Raw genomic sequence first — 25,011 nt, forward strand, 5'->3', positions numbered from 1 at the left:
TCTAATTCTGACGGGTGCCCAATTTTTGGGTTCAATTTGTAATTTGTTTTATTTAAATTTTGGCAAAAAGCTACTGTGCTTGCGAGAGAGGCTGCAGCTAATGCAGTAAGTCCCGGTAGCTTCAACTCATTTAAATGCTACACATGCAAATTAAGCATAAAGTGTCAAAGAGGAACATACTCTTCCTATCAAAATGATGTCACCGCAGAAACAATATAAAAGCATCATCTTACAAAGTCCCTTCAATCAAACCCCATTGAACAAAATTACAGCATGTTTTGCTGAGGCTTTTATTCCATTAAGGCAAACTATTACTAAATTAAAGCTGGGCCCACTGGGATTGCCACAAATCTACAGAGCAAAGCAGCAGGCACTCACTTTAAAATTCGGCTTTCTCTCTATAATAAATTGAATGAATCGATACGCTAGCAACTGATCAGTAGTCAGGCTAATTAAAGTATTCGGCTTGTAGAACAGATTCGTCATTGTAGCCCACATTACTGTCTCTGCCAATAATCTTGTAATAGATTGTTGGAGCGTATTGACCTGTACAGGGGAGTACTGCGACGAGAAGGGGGGCCGGGTGTCACAGTCACTCCCCACCTCTATTTCGGACTAACGGAATTATCATTGAGCTCAGGCCACATCCTATAAAAATGCATCTTTATTTTAAAAGAATTCAATTAAATCAAACCTTTGTTACACATTCTTCATAGACTGTTAGTCACAACTGTTTACAATAGTCATGAATCTATGTGAAAAATGTACTCTGTTGTTAGAATCAGTGAAGACTTGGAATAGGTAGGGGAGTTGGATCCCCATTTGGGGGTCTGACTGACTTCACTGAGTGGTCTGGAAAGCTCTCCCCACCTTGCCACACAGATGGGTTAAACCCAGTCTGTGAAGAACTGAGAGCCAGTTTGTGGGTGTTTGTCAGTTCAGCTTGAGGGAGGACTGGCGCCATCAGCAGTATAAGCCTGATGAGTATCTGTCTGAAATGCAACAAAGCTCCTCTGACCCCAAGCACTATGGGAATAGACAGCCAGAGACTCCATTACCCCAAGACTGCTATCTGCACAAAGTTGTTTCCATTAGTTAGTTTTGGCATCACTTTGTACATCCGAAGACGTTAATTTATGGAGACTAGCAGTTAATCTGTAAAACTATGCAGGGATAATTGTAGCAATACTCATGAACCTTACACTAAAAACATTACATCCATTTTTATTCTTAATGTTCAACACTGATTGAGATAGGTTCAGACTGTTCATTTAACTATGATCAATTACTTTACTCCCTTAAAGCAGTAATAGTCAAGCCTTTACAAATTAATCCCTTACCTCTCTTTACAAGTCCCTTATGAAATTGCTGCAAATTTCCCAGACTTTTCTTCCTTTTATCCTGCTATCACTAGGGTAAAGGTACCCAAATTTGCCCTATATCTCTTTTTTTAATGGTTTAACAGACAATTGTGCCGGAATTGTTATTTTTCAACTTTAATATGCAATTTGGAAATAATGTTCGTATGCTAACAAATATCACAATCTTTAGTTACTACCTTTTTAGCCCCAAAAGGTGTAATGAGATTATAATTAATTTAAAAAGTACATTATAAGTGGCATTTAATTGGTCTTATAACTAGATGTTGAACACCTACTGTATTGTTTAAAAGATGGTTGGTCTTTGATTGGTATAAGCTTACTAGATGTGTATAATATTACAATTAAAACTAAATCAAACTGAACAAAATTTGCTGGAAGTAATAGGATTTAATGTTGCAAGCTAGACTGACAAGAAGTTTGAGAAACAAAAGACAAATTGAATAATCATATTGGATTGGTTTCAACAGAACTAAAAGTTCAAGCCCTGAATTGTAGGCCCTGGACTGCATGATTACCTCATTTTGTTTTTCCAGCCTCCTGGCCACAACCAGCTGAATCATCCCCCGAATGTTTCCCTCCATCGACATGGAGCGGCGCAGCGTCTCCATGGCCTCATGGTTGGATTTCCCCCGCAGAGACTCCCCGTTCACCGCTATGAGCTGGTCATTCACCCTCAGGCGCCCATCCTGCAACACAGAACAGGTAATCAGCTCAGGGGACAGGCCTACAGCAGTGGCTTTGTGAAACATCATTTTCCTTTTTTTCTAAGTCACCCATGTATTAAACAAATGCAGCTTGAGTTGTTAATGGAAAGGGTTACAGTTCCTAGGTTCCAAGGGACTTGATTGCTTATCAGAGAATTATGTTGCCTGAATGTTAAATGGAGTGTAAAAGAGCACTGGAAGTTTATTAGGATGAATATTAATTATGCTATAAAAAAACCCTTAGATTATTTTCTCTCATCTCTCATCCACGGAGGAGAGCTACTGCCATAAACCATTGGAGAGGCAAAAGGAATCTACTTTATTCCTGTTTAATTGAACTAACTTAAAGTCCTTACAACAGAAATGTAATATTCACAGGTCCTGTATGAAGATACTTACAGTAGGTATTGTTATGTTCTAATATGAGGCTTCCAATTCTTATATTCTAATATGAGACACAATTTCCTTACATATGGGGTTTCCTTGTACAGTATGAATCTTTGCCTGCTGCCATATATTCTTTTTAACATTTGTATCTACTATTGTTGTTTATGGTGTGTTAATTGATATTAATAAAATAAACATACAGTATGTCAAGATAACAGAGTGAACTTAATCAATAGGATGCACATACTTTGTATACATGGGCTGTCCCTTACAAATGTATTATGCAAAAAGCACCCATGCTGACATACATAAAAGCTTCCTCTTCCATATCTAGACAAATTACAGACTGAAGAACAAAAAGTGATGACCTTATGGGCTATTCCAGAGAGCAGACTTGACTGCAGATTTTCACTCCAAAACTTGTTGAAAGAACAGGTGATAATAATTGATGCATGTATCCCACATAGAACAATTTAAAACCTCTTTCATCACCTCCTATCCGTGGTATCCTGTATGGTTACCATACACCCTTTCCCATTTTGATAGCAGGCGTTACAGCATTTGTGCAACACCTGTATTTGGTTTAAAGGTTAAACAAGTGGCATCGCAATTTAACTTCACAACTTTTATAATTGCAAGTCTGCACGGAATCTCCTTTTTTTACAAATGCAAACCTGGTTTTCACCCAGACTGAGCCAGAAGCTACACCTGTGGAGTTGAAAAACACTTCTGTCAACAAAGCATTGGAACCTAATCCAGAGATGATGACATAATGGCAGTAAACTAACCCCTGAATATCTGTGAAAGCCTATGTGGATTTTAAAGCATCTTAGTGCTGTCATCCCCTTCACTCTGCCCTTGAACCTGGCCTTTCACTTCCCAGGTAAAGCCTAGTTTGGCCTGACTTTCAGACATCCAGAGAATTAGTGCAGAGCTTGCCTCATTAGTTTAATTAAAACTGACTTTGTTTTTACTGAAGAAGGATGCATACCGTAAAACCTCAAATAATTGCCGGGTCTCAAATAATCGCCTGTCTCCAATACGCGCCGAGTCTGCTGGCAAACATTGTAAATAAACGCCGGATCTCTGTCTTTGACATCGAAGCTATTATTATTATTATTATTATTATTATTATTATTATTATTATTATTAACAATGGTAGATCTAATTTTGTTTTTTAATACAAATTCATAGTTCTGCTTGTTCATTTTTCCAATGTTTTGCATACCGTATCCTTGTTAACCAGTGCATATAAAAAGACTAATAATACTTTCGCGTTATACTTGAGGGTGTACAATAATTGTTATAAAACAAAACTGTTACTTAGTTCCCACTGACACACAACCTTTTAACAAAGTTGCTGGAATGTTTAGATTGAATTACAATGTTGTGGCTTCTGAATGACCGCATAAAGCATGTGATGCTAGTGATCTAATATAAACGCCGGTCTCAAATAATCGCCGGTCTCTAATACGCACGGGTCTGCTGACAAATATTGTAAATAAACACCAGAGGTGTTTAATTGAAGTTTTACGGTATGCACAGTCATAAAAAGTACTTTCCACCCTTTCTTAAAAACTTATTCTCAAACAGGTTTTTTGTTGTTGTTTTCTTATATATATATATATATATATGAGGAATCCACAATGAGGAATCCATCAAGTCACATTCTCAGAGGCGGTAACACTTTCTGGCTTCTGAAAACCTCAGCAGGCAAATAATATCACACTTCTGCCTATTTCAGAAGTGCCTGTGACCTTTGAAATTTAAAGAATGCGAGAAAGAATGCCTTATAAATAAATGTTGATGAAATATCGCTGTTAAGGTGGTAGGGTCATTTTCTCACTGGCATTTCAAAACTTCTTGTACTGATTAGGCAACCTAAGGGTGTCAAAAAGTGAAGGGCTACAGATTATACAGTCATGGAGAACTTTCCAAGTTCCTGAGAATACATTTGTTGGGAGTGCCTGTGTGAATATATTCGTTTCTAAAGTTCTTCCTAGGCGAAAGGGATATAATGGAGATGGCTGTACTTTCATACATATTTATGTCACGCATTTTTACACACATCTGAAACCACATATCCAGCTGTAATGAAACTTGGTATTAACATGATTTACTATAGGTTATTGAGAGCAGAAGATTCTGGTGACTGTCTGTCCTCACACTTAGTAAAATGTGATGACACTTGTTATTAATTTGACATACATTCTTGGGTGTATCCGATTGTGGGGTTATATGGGGGCATCTCTCTGTCTGTACACCTGTCAGTTTGTATGTCACATTTACATTTCAACATGTCTCTTAAGAACACAGTTATTCCACATTTTAATACCATGAAGTACTTTACTTCTAGATCTTATTTATTTGTATTTTTTATTCTACATATACAGTTTATATGCGCCATGGTCATCAACTTTTTCTTGATATTGAGATCTCTAATTCTGAATTTACAGCTGCGGCAGGGGATGTTATTTTTAAACAGGTCACATAAAGGTGTTCAGTCAGATCATAGGGGAATGCTCACGAGATCACAGGGTCATTTGAAAATATGTGGGGGACGTTTTGGTATACAAATGTGTGCCTGTTTTTTCCCCCCACTATTATAAAGCAGTATAGCAAATATCACATCAATCCAACTAGGTGTCTACAATCTTTCCTACAGGCAAACTTCCAAATGAGAAAACACAAAAAAACAGTGCTGTTATTTTCAGCACATCATTACTTTCTTTTACAAATGACGCATCTTAAAATATCACAAGTAAATTACTTCGGACAGTACTGTACACCCATATATGTAATTTAAATGATTGAAACAGGAATGCTTTTATTAAACTGAAAAATATATATATATCAATGCCAGGGACTACCTGGACTAGGGTTTTGTTAGACAGACATGCAACATGCTAAATACAAATTACAAAACATGAAGTGTTTACATGAAATGTGAAATATGATTCACATCCCATGTATTGCAACATTAACTGTAACTAGGCTGCTGTACATTATTAATTACAGAGAGAGGCGGACTCAGCAGTCAATATGTCAGAATGTTAAATTTATGAACACAGTTTAGAACCTCTTAACACACAACAGGGAATTGCGGAGAAAAAGAAAGAGATTACAGATTGGAGCATTAAGTGTATTAAAATACAAATGCACTTTTTTAGAGAGAGTCTGATTATTCTGCCTCACAGACAGCAGGAAAAGACTGACTTCAAATGAATGCCAAAGGGATGGTCTTTCAGAGTTTGCAATTTTAGGCTAAGCGTTTCTATAAAGCACAGCTTCTCTCCCGGCTAAAGCAATGTATATTCTGTACCACAGCTACAGATATCTGCTTTAAATACGAAACACAGGTGCAAAGATAAATACTTATCAATCAACTACAGCAGATCTTTTTAATTACTGGTATTACTCAAAGAGATACATTTAGAGTTGGGCTTAGAAGTTGTATCCCAGTGTTTGAAGCTATGGGTAATATCCATTGAGCCTACCTACTGTACTGTACTGTACATGTCACTATGTTAAGCTTACATTTGAAGTGGCATAACCAACAGAAGGAGTGCTCTGGGTTGTGGAGCAAGAGTAAATCAGCGTAACTAGCTTAAAAAGTGGAAGGGATGGTTGCTATAGCTTGGGCAAAAGGCTTATTCTAAAACAATCTTCAGTCAATGAAAACTTGATTGAGGCATGCTGCCCCCTCTTCCCTTTGGAAATTAGGCATATGGTCATAGTTGGGTTGCTGAAACTGTGGTTTGTTACCTGATCATGTCAAACACAAAAGTATCACGTTCACTTTTCTAGTCATACTGCAGGCTGACACCATCCAGAGACGATCCATACCTTATAGGCAGCCCCGCCGTGGATGATGGATTTGATGAAAATGCCAAGGTCAGCTCCGGTCTCTCGGGATTTGTTCCCTTTCAGGCTCACTCCCAGCCCAGCTGAGCCGGAGTCATTCAGAGGGACCTCGAACATCATCTGCTCCTTACCCTCCTGGAAGGGGATGACACAGTCCTGCTCCCCCTTCTGTTAAACACAGAGAGAGACATGTCATTTTAACACATTACAACACTATTTCACCTGGTCTGACTCCTAACATGCTTTATAAAAAGTGAGCACTAAATCAATACAACAATAGGAAGAATGAAAGCAATCGTGTAAAGCAATGGCCGTATGTAAAGCAGGGAAGCATCATGAAACTAATCTAGAACAGTTGCAGCCAGGTTATTAAATACACACACACTATATATAAAGAGTTTTTTAAAAGATGTACACAAAAAGTTTAAAAGATTAAAAAATATTATATTTTCAGGACGTTTCGGGCAAAAGCCGACAATTTTGAGTAAATCTTTTCGAAAAACTAGCCCATAGAGTCTTTATATATAGACAGGGGTTCACATAACTGGTACGCAGGTACGCATGTGCACCAACAAAAATAAAAACTGTCAGTACATTCTTAACAGGAAAGCATTTTTCATACAGGCTGCGATATTATCTAGCTGTGATCCATACCTGCCTAACCTCCTGATTTTCTATTGAGTCTCAAGGTGAGATTCTGGGATCTGTCATTGATCCCCAGGTAACTGAGCGGATTACCACTGACATTACTTAAATACCAGTCCCCATATTTCACATAAGGCAGGAGGGTTCCAATTCACTAAAAGTGCATCCCTGCTAGCGCTAGATTGGCTGATTCAAGGATTTATATATAAAAAATAAAAAAGAGAGAGCGCGATAGGTGGAATCACTCCAGTTCATAACATCAATCATTTTTTAATGGACAACTGAAACAACCATAGCAGGGATCTTGATTTAGCTGCCCATTCAGGGAAGAGGAATATAGTTAAGAGTAGTGGCGTTGTGGAAGCTGCTGAAGTTTCGCTTAACAAACTGAGCACGCATGAGAGGAGATGTCGATGTTTGAGGGCCATTACATTTAAACGTGAGTTTTAAAAATATGATTTACTTAAGCATTTTACATCAATTAATATTTTTTTTTCCCTCAGTTATATTCTTCCATAAATACTGTTGTGCCATCAAGCTAACATGTTCAACAACACTAATAAAGTGAATAACTGAAGTGCATTACTTTTTTTTTTTTAAAACATTTGGAATCGCCAAATATTTTTCTTATTTTCTCCCCAATTTGGTAAGCCCATTTATTTTAACTGGGGTGGCAGCTCACCGCTGCCACCCCCGCGCAGACTCAGGAGGGACAAAGACGGACACACGTGTCCTCCAAACGTGTCCGCTTCTTTTCACTCTGCAGGCCTGCCGTGCAGTCACCTCAGAGTTACTGTGTCGGAGGACCACGCAGCTCTGGGCAACTTACAGGCGCCTGGCCAGTCTACAGGGGTTTGCTTGTACGCGGTGAGCAGAGGACACCTAGGCCGACCTAAGCCCCCCCCCCCACTAATAATAATACTAATACTACTACTACTACTACTACTACTACTACATGTCCACTGGAACCAGAATTTAATGTCACTCACTCTATATGAGGTACCCTGGCACTAGAATCTAGCTCCAAATTTTCAACCCTGATCTTTGACATCAAAATTGTTTGAACTGTCGGAGGAGGAGCTAGACAGCGACTTGGATGATGACCCCTAATTTTGCTGCGTACCAAACCATTTCTGCTGGTACTCACATGAGAACCTAATGATAAAAGCTAAGTGAATCCCTGTAAATAGAATACATTAACATTTGGGTTTTAAAACATTGGTACTTTTATGAATGTATGTCCAAGATCCAAAAGGCCTCAAGTTTGCTTGAAGCATTCTTAAAATATAGTCTGTGATGTGTATGTAAGTATGCCACAGTGTAAGCTGTAGGACAACTAGTCCTACACAGAGGGCTTCAATAGTCCAGAGAGAATTTTTTTTTATTTTTTTTTTAAATAAAAGTTTCACATGAAGATTCTGAAATGAGCTTCATTATAAACAACATTTGTTTGATTCAATGTATTTTTATTTTTAAGTTGATAAATAGCACCCAAGGGCCATGCTGCCACACAGAGATATACCTGTACATGCTGTACATTATGCAAACTGCACTCTTCCACGCTACTTTTCATAATGACTGTATGAAATTAAGTGAGTGCTTGACAGAATACTACTATTCTGTACATATAAGAAATGTGCTGGCATTTTAGTTTTAAAAAACATAAATACACAAAAGAGATTCACACACACACTGTTAGGAGATTTTTAACAATGGTGGCATTTAGTTCGGCCATCGTTTTTAGATCAATTGAATAGACCCAAAAGTGTTCAAAACTGAGGCACTAGGGAGCTGACCTGAACAACAATAAGTTAGCACATTACAGCATTCCTTGCAGCTGTGCACTATGCTCCCACTGACAACTGGAGTGATTTTAAAAACCTGACTTGTAACCCACAGGTCCCTGCAGGACCTTGGCCAAGCTGTCTTTGTGACTGGGTGTCAGTCTACACTCCAGGCCTTTTCATTGAGGTCTTCCCACTGTGAACTGCCAGCTATCCCGAAACTCTGGCTTGATTGACAAAAGGCAGGGCTTTCAGATTTTATGCCCCTTCACTCTGGAGTCCAGTCCCAGGAGACATAACCCAGCTAGATTTGAAACCTTCGAGTCCTGAGCGTACTACTCAGCGCTATGTCGTAAAATATAGACAATCTCCAAATTGTTTCACAAATACTGTACTAACTCAAAATATATACCAATGCACATTCAAATTCGGTGTCATGCCAAGAAGTATTTTTGTATCACAATAATTAAACTGACCACAGTACGAGGAAAGTTTTAATGTGTACTGTACATTCAAACAAATAAGGAACTGTATGGTTTCTGGCACTAAATAAGGAACAGACCATAAGGACACAGATTCTATATAACAGGGAAACAGAATAACAATAAAAATAAACTGTACAGAGGTTTCTCACAGTCCAAGTGGCACAATTATTTTTTTGCTTAGCTGCTTCATATTGTGTTTTGACAGCTGTTATCCTGTTTGGAAGATTTTGTCAACTATATTTAACCTACAAAGAAACATATAATAGGACTGGGTGGTTCGTCTCTGTCCTTCAACACTAAGGCTTTTATCCAGCTTGTCTCACCAATAACACAATGCCTGTTAGAGGCCAGAAGCCTGCTGTTTTCTCAGTTCCGAACTATAAAACACCATGGATGTTCTAAGACAATACACTTATTAAACCCTGAGGTCAACATGGCCAAGAATTAAAAGTAATTTAACCACATAAAGTCTAATGTTCTGAGAAGAGTTTTATAGTCTTTGAAAAGTGACACCAAACATGACTGAAATGTATAATTTCAACATTTATATATTATAATTTCAGAATAATTAAAACAAATACATAGTAACTTTAAAAAAAAAAAAAAAACAACTTCAAAAGTTGAAAGTAATTTTTCTGAGAATGTTTTGGGAGAAAAGGAAACCTGATGATGAAAGCAAAAAAAAGTGCCTAATCCATCAATGTAATGACTAACCAAGATGTTTTGGATGGCTGACATGTCAGCTCCTATAGCCTTACTCAAAGCTTGGAAAGGTCCAGTGCTTTGTCATTAGCAAACCGTGTGGATGCGATGAAAGGGAATTAATTAATCCTTCTATTTCATATTTAATCTCTTGTGATGCGCAATATCTTCTAACCTATCTCATCTGAAAACCCACTCTAGATTATAACGACTTCCAAAGTAAATAAAAAAAGAAGAAATAAAAAGTTGAGATAACTGCACATCCAGTTATCATGCACAGTGCGAATGTGTCACACAATCCTTTTATCCACATTAAGGGATTGGGCCTGTGATGAGATGGAGAGAGAGAGAGAGAATAATGTTTACTGTATTTGAGCCTCATTTATGATAATGAAATGCATGAGCACTGAGTGTTTCAGCTATAATCTTCCTCAGCAAATCCCTCCCAGGACAAGTTCAATTAAACATTAATTTCAGCTCATTATTAATTCCAGATGACCACTGCACTTTTAATCGGCTAATTTATGGTAATCTGATCCCAGCATTGCTGATGAGGGGATCACTGTATCCAGACGTATTTTCTTTTTATTTAGTTGTTTTCTTTTTTTAATCTCCAGTGGGAGCAGGAAAGGAAACTACATTTATTCCACTACCTGCCCAGTGCCCTTGACTGTTTTACTGTCACAGCCTTGCAATGTGTTGCCTAACCCTGCCAAATTGTTCCATAATGATAAGGGATCATATTCTCACATGGGCCTTTTTTTCTTCTTTTTTCAGCAGAAATGAAGACACCCTAGGCTTTTGAATGAAATAAAGCAGTTATGTGTTGTCTTTATTTCTGGCGGACAGTGAGAGAGCAGGGAGGTGTGTTATGGAGTTGAAAGGTTGTAGCAATCTTCATTCTCTTCACTCTGCGTGTCAGACCACACATCGGCAAATGGTTAATGGCCGCTTTCTTCCCTCTGGCATCGAGTAACTTCAAAAGCCAGATCTCTCTTTGATTTGTGCTCTGAAATTTGGGTTAGGAAGTCTTAGGAGGTTTACGTAGTAATTTTTATTATCACTGAATCTGTGGAACAAAAAGCACAGACAAAAAAATAAAACCCTAGCTTTTACTTTTAATGCACTGGTTTTAAATAGGGCAAATGTACTCTTTGATGTGGTTAATAGATGAAAATGCTGTGAGAAAATGGCTCAGTTTAAGTGTTCAATTCCCATAGCTTTAGGCTTTATATACGGTTGAATTTCAGGTTATTTTTTTCTACAAATAAGATACAAACTGCACAACAGTATATATAGACAGTCATGTTTCTCCTACGCAAAGCAACTACTGTGGCTCTCTTTACAGGGCTGAACCTTAAGGGAAATTAGCAGAAAAAAATCTATAATCCCAAATGTATTCATATGTATTAATACATATGCTGTACTTGTTTATTACAATTGTAACCAAAAATGTTTCTTACGCATTATGTCAGACATCTGAAGGGTTCTTTTTGGTTCCAGCATTACAGTTTATATCCTTTACATAAACACAGTTTATGTGAGAAGTTTAGATTTTCCCTTTGGAACAATTATACGGTTTAGACGTGCAAAAGCAAAGGGACTGAGAAAAAATAATCCCATGGTTCTACCTCCCAGGAAGCCAACAGGGAACACAGTATTTGAAAGTTAAGATCAAATAAATATATTATGGGCCATGTGTTTTTACAGTACACACAGCCATGTGTGTTTTATTAAAGGCTTACTGAGTTTTCCAAGAATACCACAAAAAAAGAAAGATCTCCCTTATAGCCAGAGCTATATTTTACATCAATGCAGAGGCCGAGTTAGCGAAAACTACAATGACCTCCAAAAAGACATATTTTTGGAAAGCCAGGACTCTATAGACTTTTCCAATGTGACACGGGTACATACAGTATGTACAGTTGTCCTAGTTTTGTGTGTACTTTAGCTTAATGAGAAAATAACATAGAGTCAACTATACATATTACTGTGTGTGTGCAGTGCTAAATTTGCCGGGGCACAAGCAATGACAATAATACCGTTCTTATGAACCACACATTCAAAATCATAACAAGTTTATTTGAAACAGCATGTATTAGTGTTAGATTTTATAATCACGTATTCTACAGACTCCAGAAGGCCGACACTGATTAAAAACACACACACACACAGGTTTGACCCATGGTCCGGACTGCAATATCTATCCATACCTAATATTATCAGTGCTGTGAATGCAACAGAACCCGCAGTTTGTGGAGATTTAAAAAAAAAAAAATATATATATATATATATCAGTTTAGGCTAGTTGTTTACTTGGTTTGTTTTTATTCTCTATTAATTCAATTCTATTCATTGAAAAAACGCAAGAGACTGTTATTGTTTTTATATTTTTTTAGGGGAAGTTATGTGTAAAGTTCCTGCATGGGGGTAGGGGTACAGGCAGGCATGAACACGCTTAATTTCAACAACCACCCTACATAACATGTTGTTCCTGTTATTAAGCAGTAGTAATAATCGGAAGAAGTGGTATAACAAAAGTCAGTGTTCACTATAGTGAAGTAGGCTACAATATATATATTTTTTTCATTAAAAACTTCTTGTTTATTGAAATGAATATTCAGCTTTCATATTGAAGCTTGTTGTGTACTACTCATTCAATCAAGCCAAGTAGTGTAAGAATCTGCTTGTATCGTTCAAGATGTTTTTCAAAGCAACTAATCTTATTTGTGTATAAAAAACGACAATAGAGTCGCAGTCCTTCTTTCGCAGCCAGTGTCATCTTTACGGCACGTAGCTGAAATCGTAAAGTAATTAAATGTCACTGGCAGCAGACTGTTTTGAGAATTTTAAGAAAACGCATTTGCGAGCAAAACACTAAGACATTTTTAACTAGCTGAAGAGGTGCACAAATTAACCACTGTGTGTGTAAGTATGAATACAGTACACATCAAACTGTACTTATCTAATGTTTTCTCATTCATATAACCAAAGATAGAGAATGGAATGATTTCATTTTAAAGGCCAACGCTTAACATACATACTGTATCCAGGAATGAGAATAGTGTGAAATGTATCACCTGTGCGCCGGTTTTCTGGCTCAGTTCCACTACTTTTAACACAGCTGAGTTTCAGTTCAAAATGAGTGTGGCTGTATAATATTTAAATATAATTGTGAGGTATATTACTCAACACTAGTCACATGTGGCAGAAATCTGTGCATCTGTGGAGTCAACAAATGCATTTTAAGTGCAAATCCTTCAGTGCACTGAGAATGTATTGTAAATATACCTGGAAGTGTGAAGCATTGTAACCAAAAACCAAAAGGGCAAAATGGTAATCTGCACAAATGTATTTTATTGTTGAACTGTAAATTGAACTGTACTGTATTTTTTATTTAAGCAGCTGCATGGAATTTTAAGGAGAGGGGCTCTCTCTGGGTAATAGCTCATTTAGTTTGAATTATTAAATGGATTATTTAGCCAGTAACCCAGTCCCGACCTGGAAGTCAAAAGGAGTCCTGGGGGAACATGATCTCTTTCTTGGTAAGGACGATTTGCGTTGTATTGAGGAAGTAATGCAAGTTGTTTATGGATGTCTGTTTTGTACATCATGAGCAGGATTTATCAAATCAGAAACATTTGTTTAGAATATTGTAAAACCCCACAGATGTATGTAGGAGAATTAACTGTACAATATCACATCTCATAGTAGCCCTTTATAGATATTGTGACCATATGGTAACAGCTTGTTTTGGGTTTTTAAATGGCTTTAACCAATGCTTGTATATGTTCAAAACAGGGATTCAAATACAGTATAATGATTCATAACTTCAGCATGAGATTTTAAAGTGATGCCAGCATGCATTTTGAGTAAATACGATTTTTAAAATGTACTTCTATTTAACTCAGGATTTCCTGCTTAAAATATGGACTGACACATTCCCCCTCTTTCTTAAATAATAATAATAAAAAAAACGAGATTGATCACTCAATTGACTAATTAACAAACTAAGGTTAAGCTCATGAAAAAACATACATTAAATAAATCAACTACTACTGCTTGGAGAAGTAAAAACAGTTCCACTTTTATAAGTGTCATTAATTCAAATGCAATACTTTACCAACATACATATTTACTTTGTATTCAAATCATCATCAATTAAGCAGTCCACACTTGCTCATACTGGAGGCACTTCTGAATTTGCTTATGTGTGATGAAGTAGGAGGCAATATAAATAAATAACTTCATATGAATTTAACCTAAATTCAATAAGAAATAATACACTAGTTATATGTAATTACACTTGACTGTTACTATAGAGCATTCTACTTCTTGTTAAAAGAAGGAATCATTTTAAATAACGGCAGACAGGCACCTTCAAAATGACGAGGCATTTTTTATCCCATCGACACAAAAGCAATGTCCCTAACTGTTTTGATTGCTACAATCAGACAGTCGACTGCCCTTTGAAAGATTACTGGCAGTCCACGGGGCATGGTATTTGTAAAAGACTTACAGTATTTCAACCCTTACTAGGCCTCATCTGGGATCTATAAATACTCTTTAAAAGCTTTGTTCTAAAGATAGATAAAGTTCCATCAAAACCACCCTTGATATGACTGAAAATCCAGCCCCCAGGGAGCCCTCAGAAGACAGAATGAGTATTGGGTTTACTCACGGCTTAATGCTGTATGAAGATGCTTTTTTTTTTTTTTTTTTTATAAAAATGTGTTAGGCACTGCATTATAGATGGTGAAAAATGATGGTTTGTTTGAAGACAGGACGGCACAAGCCATCTGTCATCACCCTTGTTGTGTTTGGACACATCAGCAGGATGACACTCCCATCTGGGAAACACAGTAAGGGTCAGCTGTGGTGTCTGCCTTTGGTGATAGCCAAGCCCCTGTGCTTCATGGGTGGATTGATGGGGACAGCACATCACTCGCTGCAAGCTGTTTTTCAACAGGTAACGGACAGCTTTCATTTGGAAGCTGACTTTTAACACATTAACCAATGGAATGCTCTTCCTAAGTGCCAGTGGACGTTTTGTTAATGGACAAGGAAAGGCAATTTAAAATTAATACAAACCAGCAGGTTTGTTGTTGTTATTATTATTATTATTATTATTATTATTATTATTATTATTACTACTACTTTTACACCAAATTGTTCTCAAAGTATATGCACAAGTGGTGCTTTATATATATATATATATATATATATATATAGAACTAGGAGAAGGCAAATAATTTTACATACTGTAGCGCACAAATGCAAGTCATCTACAAAGTATTCAGCAAGCACCTCAATGTTTTAGTTCAGTGCTGTTAGCAATGACACAAATGAACCTTAAACCCTTAAAATGTATAATTAAACAAATAAGTACAATTCCCCAGAGTAACACATATAAAGGCGGTCCTGTAAGCATATTCAATACTAAACACCATACCCCCCCCTTCAGTCCCATGTTATTTTCCAAAACTGCTGAAATGTGAAGAAAAACAAGTTCGTTTTGGCACTCTTTCAACAGGAGCTGCGAGAGGAAGAGGCCGCACACAGCTGCAAAGTGATGCAAGGTCAGATCACAGGGACCAGCATGGTTGAGCACTTCCTGTATAGCTGGTGAAACATGTGCGAAGGAGCTGTCGCCAGCCCAATTCAGTACCTTAAAAAACACTGGCCGATAACAGAAGAAAGATAAACACACTTCTGGAGGAGGTGGTGCAGTGATTTGTAAGGGATGACAGTTAAACCATACAAGGGGGACAGTGGGGGGTTACTGAGAAAGGCAACCACAGGGATAAGACAAAAGAAGGAAATACTTTGCTTCCTCTTTTCGGGGCCGCCACACACAAGAAAGATCAAGTGTATCAGTCGAAGGAATCAATCAAGCTCAGGATTATGGAAAATGACCAAGTTCAGGAGGGGACCTAATGGGGACAGACAGGAATGCAGTTGGTTTCTGAAGTGTTGCTAAAACAATACATTTTGCATATCCAGAAAATAAATTTATAACATTTATAAAAACTTTTCTATTAAGTAGACTTCAGCAGAGTCTTTAAATGACATAGTGTAACAGGGCGATTGCCCTGCACATGTGTATTTAGTGTTGGTATAATTTGTATGGGGAAATGGGTTTATTGTATGTCGTGTTGGAGTTGATTGGTTTAATTACATTTATTGTTTACAGACAGGTGCTCGATTGAGACTTGCTGCCTGCTAGGCTTGGTTGAGGGGAAGGGCAGCAAGTGATTGGCTGTGCTGGACCTCAATCAGCAGATGGGCGGGTCTTGACCAAGTGTCCATCGGTTTAAAAACATCCGCGGGAGATGGCTCGGGGCGACTGCAACGCCATGCCAGAAGGGGAGCGGCGTATACTCGGGAGGAGAGGGTCCGCGCTGCAGGAACGACAGCTACGCAACCCTGAGACTGCAAGCGGTGCTTGTGAAGGCAATGCCCAGCCAAGGTCGTATGAAGCAGCACGAGTCGTTGTATGAATACCGGCTCATGAGTAGGTTAGTTAGGGGATTGTGATCCCATTTGATGTTTAGTGAGGGTTACATAGTGTAGCCGGTTCCTGGAGCGGGACACCTCATTTTAAGGCTAGCGCTCGCCCTCTGGGGCACCTTTTATTTGTAGTCTTTGTACTGTGTTTTATTTTGCCTTTTGTACAGCTTGCTGTATGTGTCCTCTGTGTGTTACCATGGCTGGTAACGTCACATGACCATCTTTATTTCGTTTCCATTTTGTATTAATAAATCCTGCGCGCCTGTGCCGGCGTTTCAACTCCACCCCCAGTTGTCTCTCTGTACTTTGTAAACAGTGGCTATCCACGCCCGTGACGTAAGACCCTGTCACACACAGTTACACAACTTTTACAGTGTCTAGCTAATCAGACTTATTATATATTGTATAGTGTAATGTTTTTGTTTTGAATGATATAAAGCATTTTTAAAGTTATAAAGCTATTAAAAAAAAAAAACTGCTTAAAACAACAGCATACAGTACCTGTATATCTGTTTAATCATAATCTCAGATTAAAATGGGTAGCACCCTAGTCTAATTTGCTTCTTTTTTTAATGAAAACAACTGTCTAATACCACTTCCAAACACAAATGCCGCTACTGAGCCGTCTCAGAGACGTAATTGCGCAATCTATGCCCGTATAATACCGTCATACCCCTTTCACACAGCCAAAGGGATAATGTGAGTATAGCTTCCAAACCTGTCAGTCAACAGATTGTTTTCATGGCAACAGACAGAAAACAAAACAAATACATAAATAAGCAGAATAACATAACATAGGTAAGCTACTTAAAAAAAAAAATATATATATATATATATATATATCAATTTCTTATCTTTTAATGAATGGCGCTGCAGAACTGTAGTGTACTGTAAACTTCCCTGTGCTCGCTTTGTCCTCTCTATTAATAGTATATATGTGGAAAATTGAAATAAAAATATTGACGTAGGGATGCATTATTAATATTATTTTCATTCAGCTGTCTGATACTAACTGCAGTGTATTAAAAGTTGTAGGGTTGGCAGCCATCAAAAAAAATAAAAAGTTCTACCTATTGCATATACTGTCAACAGCTACAAAAAATTGTAGATGCATTGTTTTTTATATATACTGTATATATATTTTTTGCACAGGGTCTGTGCCCCCAAATTCTACTGCACAGTTCAAAGTGCCGCATCTGTTTAGTAGCTGTCACTCCTAGAATTGTAAAGTTAACAATTCCTTAACTTCTTCCGGTCTCCAATTACTACCTTTTTTGATCAGCAACTGTATTTGAAAAAAAAGAAGATGTGTAACACGACGACAAAAATACTCAACACGTCCAGTATACAGTCAGTGTGTACATATTTTCCTCAAAACCTTTGACCTCTTCAGTGGACTTTTTTGCTATTTGATTACAGCAAAGCAGTACCTTACTTACTGTATAACTGTACCATGCACTAGTTTTACACATGTAGAGCTGCTAATATGATGTTCAGATACAGCTCAAATCAGAACACGGGGTCTTGTATATAAAAATAAAAAAAACATATTAAAACAGCTTGCCGCAATTAAAACAGTAATCTATTGGGATGTAAATTTAGCTGGTATGTTTACTACACAAATAGGATTAGCAACAACATGACATAATCACATTTCTGCATGCACCCCCAGCCCCAGCAATGCAAGCTTACCAGCTCTCGAGGTAAGAAGACTTCTTCCTGCCTTGCCACAATGAGAGACACTGTTTCTCCTTGTTTGGTGCTTCGTAACATAGCAACCAGTTCTTCTTGGCTTTTACCAGCGATGTCCCTGCCATTCACCTATCAAAAAAAAGTTCAGCCACATAAACATAAACTAAACCATTTCTAAACTTGGCATTTCCAAACCTTCAGAATGAGGCTGGAGTGAAATGTTTTAGGTGGTTCCACCCTGAATTATTATTTTTTGTTGGTTCCTTATTTCTCTGAACATCCCAATGTTACACGTATGTGTTGGCCTTCCCTTTTTCTAGGCTATGAAAACTATTTAAAAAGTTATTAATATTAAGATACTGTATTGTATTTATTCAATACAATTTTCCCCTCACATTGATATTGCATTGAATGGATGACAGAATACTTAGCAAGTGATTTGTCTGAGTGGGGTAAAACAGGGAGCAAACGTCCCACCTCCACAAACCAGCAGGGGTGTCCAAGTAGCTTGTCCTCTCTTTTTGGTGTTCACTTAAATGCTTCATATTTCTATCCTTGCAATCACAGCCAAGAACTGAAAACTACTCATGGAAACATCATATCTATATAACTGTTCTAATTTGTTGACTTTGTTTTCTAGAAAAGTTACATGCAGAACAAAAAAAACAAGAGACATTAAAAACAAAATCTCATTCTACAGTAATTCCATGAATATAGAGAGAAAATAAAAAGAGAGACTGTGATAGACAGTGAAGTTGGGTTTACCTCCAAGATCCTGTCTCCAGACTGCATTCTGCCATCTTTCACAGCAGCTCCTCTTGGTAGTATGTTTTTCACCAGGATGGGACCAGGCCCGTGGACTGAGGAGTCTCTGGTAACTACTGTAAAACCCAGGCCCTCTAGACCTGGACCACAAATAACAGAACAGTCAGTCCGTGAATAGAGGAGCAGTTTACTTTATTCTTTTTCAGGTGTTAATTGAATACCATACAAATAATCTAAACCATGACCAATAAAAGTCTAAAAAGCATATGACATTTCAATAGAGACCACATTTGTTTGAAATATACCATCTGTTGCTTAAGTGGGTCTTCCTTATGCATGGATATTCTGTTGGACACATACCTGTAACTAAATAAGAGGCTACTCTGTAATAGTAACTTTAAAGCAGTTGACAAGAAGTGTGAATATTCTTAAAGATACATATGTTGAAAATGAAAATGTAAGATGACAACAATCTTTTTATGTGGTCTTCAATTACATGTACACGCAAGGAATGAACAAATGCACACTGTTTTTGTAAACAGAAAACAGCTATTAATAGGCTTTAAAATGAGTGTATTCAAGCAGGTTAATTCACTGTGAAAGATATCTTTATGGACATGTCTTTCAAATTTCAGTGTGACAAGACTTGTGTCTCCTTCACAGAGCTGCTTTTAGAGTGTAACAGAAAACTGGGACACACACACGGTTTATGTAACCATGACGATTTATGTGAGTTATGAAATACAAAAACAGCAGGTTGAATCACAGGGGATAAGGATGCCTGAGTAACTACATTATCATGCAATGGCCTGCTCAAAGTGCTGACTTAGGGTTACTGTCAAGTTATTATTACAAGAGTGTTGCTGAGAGGCCGTATTTGTAGCAGATTAGCTTTAGCAGGATAGCCTATCATAATGTATCAACCTTAGGAGAAATTATACGGCAGATCACTGCACAGTTCACAGGTAAAGAAAGGGCAGAATTTTTAGTTGAGCTGGCAAAGATGTGGATAACATTTCTTTATTAAGTGTCATTGCATCTGGTTAAGATACTCCTAATGGTTATAACATCATACTGTATTTTGTAGTCTGCCTGATGTTTCATTTTGACAGAGTACTTTCAATTATTCGATTAATTAATAGACCAATTTAAAAATATGAGCTCAAAAGGTGTTGATGTCATCATTGTGAAGTACAATAGTTTGCAGATATCATTATAACATCCTACTTCTGCAAGCAGAATGCTGTAAACAAACACAAAGGAACAACACCAGAACCACAACAAAACTTTTAAAACTGTAATAAAAAAATAAAAAATAAAAACTTTGATACCTCCAGTTATGACAAACAATTCCTTCCGTACCTTTTTTGAGGTCAATTTTGATTTTCTTGCCTATTTTCTTGCCGCCAAACCCTACTAGAGGGGATAAAGAGGAGTTCTTTTTCACCAATGTATTTTCATTGATATTCTTAGTCGGAGAAAGACTAGTGTTCTGAGGCGTCGGAGGGTGTCCAATCTCCGATTTCCGATTGGCTGGAGCAGGCTTGGGTTTCACAGGGAGTGGAACCTGGAGCTTCGGAACACTGTCTTCATGCTCTAGGCTGTACAGGTGACCAATCAGAGTCTTTTCATATCTATCTCTGTTGGGTGCAGGTAGCACATTAAGGCTGACAGTTTGATTTTTCATGGCTTGTCGGAACAACTCTTGCGATCTAATAAGAATAAAATTGCAAAGTCTTTATCAATACCAATTATTGAAGAAAAAAAATACATTCGCTTATTTTATCATTTTATTTTATTCACTACATAAATAAAAAAAAATTTATTATTTCAGATGAAATGAAAACATTTATTTCATAAAGCTATTCTTTTTCCGACCAACAATATCAGACTTGAAAAAAAGTCTTCTAAATACAGCTTTTGCAGTTTAACGACACTTTTACGTGTTTGTTTTAATGTAAAACCTTTAACAGGTTTTTGAAGAGCAAACAGTACCAGTAATATCAAAATGGTGTATGTAGTTTCTTAGAACTCAGGTTAAATGGTTAGCTATTTAAATTGCAGAACGATTGTAGGCAAATTGTCAGCACAGTACTTATGATGGTCTAAAATACAACGCAAGCGATTGCTATGAAGTTTATAAACCATTTATTGGGATTGCTACTCTGACTTCAAAATAATGACTGTACTGCTATCAAAACATGAATAAAACTGCAATTACAAGAAGTAGATTCTATTATCTCTCTTCTTCACCGGCATCAGGAGATTCCTATATTTGTGTATTCGACAATGAAGATAGCTGACAGCACGGTATGATAAAAGAAATACAGATATACTGCATTTCACCTGTAATGATTGAAGTAACTTTTCTTTTGAAGTTTTTCTTTACGTTAAACAGACATTTTCTCTGCAACAATGGACCCTGAAAGGCCTTTTTTGTATAAAAAAACACATAACACCCCCAGAGAATTCAATGAGATTATCTTTGACAAAAAAGATATACACAGTATACATTGATGCACAGAAAATAACCAACATCAAAAGAACCTCTACTTACTGAGCAAATGACTTGTCCATTAAGTCTATATCATTGATTTTAACAATGCATTCGTTGTCTTGAAAAAGGCCTTCCCTTTTGGATCTGCTGTTTTCTTCCACACCACGGATGTACAGACCAAGTGCCCTTTAAAGAAAGCAACAACAAAAAAACACATGACATCAGAGCTGAATACAAAATTACAAGTAATCCATATTTGTTTTGTTTAAGGCCTTTTTGACTAACCTTTTTTTGAAAATAAGAATAAAGCTCCAACCTCAAACAGTTCAGGTTTAATGAATTGCAACACTGAGTGCATTAATCAAACTAGGGGCCGGACCAAATCAAAGTTAGCACTTAGTGTGCTAAAGCATTCGCGGTAATAAAACACAAAAAAACTTCCAAGCAAAATCTCAAAACAAGCCCTTTCCGACCCTTCAAAAAGCAGCTTTCACTTGTTGACTACAAGTGGGTTGAGAAGGGGGAGTGGTTTGCCTCAAGACGCTCCACTGACGTCATACATCAAACATTTGCACAAAACACTGAATAATTTAAAATGACTAATTTACAGTATCAAATATTAGTATATGTATTATTCCTATTATTATCATTATTATTATTTATTATTTCTTAGCAGACGCCATATCCAGGGCGACTTGCAATTGCTACAAGATATCACATTATTGTTTACACATTATTTTTACATACAATTACCCATTTGTACAGTTGGGTTTTTACTGGAGCAATCTAGGTAAAGTACCTTGCTCAAGGGTACAGCAGCAGTGTCCCCCACCTGGGATTGAACCCACGACCCTCCAGTCAAGAGTCCAGAGCCCTAACCACTACTCCACACTGCTACCCTTATATAACATTTTTACAGCTGTGGCAGCAGATGCCTGTTGTTAACATACAATGTATTGAATAAATGGTTACATCTTAGAAAGCAGCAACTGTAACAGTGTAACCATATTTTGCTGGTTAAGCAGGACTGGTGACAGAAAATACATGTGCACCACTGAATGATCGATGCCCCATAAACCCTCCCCCTCTGGGAAGTTCAAATGAGCTGGGTAGGAAAGCAGGCATTGTACACACCCATATTACAACAAGCCTGACAGACATGTGGCTTCACTCACCTTTCATAACCACTACATTCCTATCGGTTTTAAATACACAGACACACACCACCCACATGCCGAAAAGGAGTTAATTGCTGCCCATATAAAAATATAGAACGAGGCCACCCTGGTGTTGACAGGGTCTTTTTTATTCCAATGTTCTGTTATTTGGTTTCATGCACTGCTCCAGTAAATATTTTTTCCAGAGAAATTATTTACCAGTAAAGCTATTTTAGTCCATGTTAAAAAATTTTTTAAAAAATCAAGCATACCCATTACATCTGTATGCATCTCCATCTGTATGTGTCTCCATTAGTGAGGCATGCTTTGTAATGTACAGATGCCCTATTGTTCCTGAATGCAGTCTTTCAGGAGGACAATCATTACAAAGTAAAATTTGTTTGCACCACTCCTACTTCAGACATTGCTATAACAAAGCCAGTTTTGTCCCTTTATCAGCACAGAGGCCTTTAAATGCACTGCTGAGAAGATTCTGAAGGTTATGATTATTGCTATTCTTAGCAGTGTCGACATGAACTGTAAATATGTTGTCCACTGCTAACTGTAATTAGGAGAGTGGACTGTACAGTTTTATTGTGTTCCAAAAAAAATACTGTGGCAGGTCAGAAGCCCTGCTGCTGTAAATAGTGTGTGTGCGGGAATGTAAGGTTGGCAGGGATGGGGTCAAATCTATCCCTGCCAGCAATCAGTGTGGTCATTCCCCAGTTAGGTAATTGGTGCTAACTGGGGAATGGCCACATGTATAAAATGAAGGATAAATCCTTTGTGTGGTGGAGGAGTTTGGGGGTGAGTTTGCTGTGATTTTGTGTACTGCTTTAAAACTTTAAAAAGGTGAATGCCCAGCCTGTATTGTTTTGTTTTGTTTTAATCTTTGTTTTGGCCCTCGTGCTGTGTTATTTGTTCCTGTGTTTTGTTTAATAAAGTGTGCAACAGCGCTTCACTGCAGCTTTCTTATCTCTGAGTCTCTCTTCCTGCCAGTAACTGCTCGGACCGTGAGGTTACCCTGTCACAATACTCTATCAGTTTAGTCATTCGCCGGAATTGCGCCAATAAGCCAGTTTAAAAACCCCTTGCCTTGGACTGCAAACTAACATCTGTAAACAAGTATATCGACAAAAAGGGTCTGGAGCTCCTATCAATGAACTTTTATTAGCTGCACTCTATTGAGCGTCAGAGTGAGTGTAAGTGTTTGTGCTGGAGAAGCATATCCACAGGCTCCAGATGGTATTTTCCCTAGGGGTGGGGGGAGCTCCTAAACTATGTGACTTGAGGCCAAAATGCTTTAAAGCCTGCTAAGAAGAGAGCAGGTTTCATGGTCTCAGGGAAGCTCCATCATTTTTTGCTCTCTTGTGACATCTCTAAAGCACTGACAGTAAGAAATGCCTCAATTTAAAATATCTCATGGTTCACACAGTCTGACTAACAATGTTGTAATAATGTGAAAAATGACACATACGCGGCTGTAAAATGAAATTATCTTTCAGGCTCAAATAATCAAAATACAGTAGGTTGGTCAAGCGGGTGATCAAATAAAATGGGACAATGCTAAAGGCTACAGCTTGGTGCATGTGGCAAAGTAAAAACAAAAGACAGCCACAGGTTTTTTTTAATTTTTTTTTTTTTTTCTTTTTTTTTTTTTTTTTTTACACAAAACCAAGCCCATCTATCCTCTGCACTATACTTTCCCCACAATCCAAACAAGAAATGTGACATTTTCTACTCAGGTTATTCACGTGTCCTGCAATGTTATATATCCTGTTAAATTTCTAATCTCTCTCCAACACAGTCCATCATACTTTACCCTTTTCAATTTCCTTTAAATAACATTTTTATTACCTTTTTTTGACCCCATATTGATCACTCTATTTGCTTTACAAACTTATGAAGGACGCATACATAAAACACATTTAAAATGTTCTGTGTGATTAGGTTTCACTTTAACAGCTACAGTGCCATTGTTTAATGTACAATCACTGTGCTGTATTATGCTCACAATTTAAATTACATTTTGAACTTTCCTAAATGGATACCTTATGCTTTATCTTCATTGGGGAAGCCGCCACAGCCATTTGTTCTCATCTTCCTAGTGTTGTGCTAATTACATAATTACATTTACTGTTTCAGTGTTTGTAATTGCAGGCACTTTCCATTCCTTGTCTTTTAAATTAAGCTTTTTAGAGGAAGAATATGCACATTTCTTTAAAAATTTTAATTAAAAAGAAAATCAGTTATTGTTAAACTAGACACGAAGTAGAAACCTACAGGGAACAGCAGCAGTCCCCTGTTGCAGTCTTACCTTCCGCTGAGAGATGAAACGTAGGGCACTACATGGATCCCCAGGGGTCCATCATCTCCAGCAAGCGTCACCGTCCTTGCCAGGTCACTAAAGAGACATAAAATAAGAGAACAGATGAGG

The 25,011-nt window shown here is 37.4% G+C and overlaps 1 protein-coding gene across 1 annotated transcript in view; it reads right to left on the reverse strand.

Annotated features, from left to right (window-relative positions):
* The window catches only part of LOC117426954 (partitioning defective 3 homolog B), a 242,904-nt gene that overhangs the window by 109,745 nt on the left and 108,148 nt on the right, over positions 1-25,011 (reverse strand). Inside the window, exons 6-12 of the mRNA XM_034045222.3 lie at positions 24,892-24,978; positions 21,478-21,603; positions 20,283-20,632; positions 18,921-19,060; positions 18,156-18,284; positions 6,320-6,505; positions 1,898-2,068 (exon numbers count right to left, since the gene is read on the reverse strand). Of these exons, the coding sequence (XP_033901113.3) occupies positions 1,898-2,068; positions 6,320-6,505; positions 18,156-18,284; positions 18,921-19,060; positions 20,283-20,632; positions 21,478-21,603; positions 24,892-24,978 (1,189 nt within the window). The remainder of the gene's footprint in view (positions 1-1,897; positions 2,069-6,319; positions 6,506-18,155; positions 18,285-18,920; positions 19,061-20,282; positions 20,633-21,477; positions 21,604-24,891; positions 24,979-25,011) is intronic.

This window comes from Acipenser ruthenus, chromosome 11, assembly GCF_902713425.1.
Source record: "Acipenser ruthenus chromosome 11, fAciRut3.2 maternal haplotype, whole genome shotgun sequence".
Lineage (NCBI taxonomy): Eukaryota > Metazoa > Chordata > Actinopteri > Acipenseriformes > Acipenseridae > Acipenser > Acipenser ruthenus.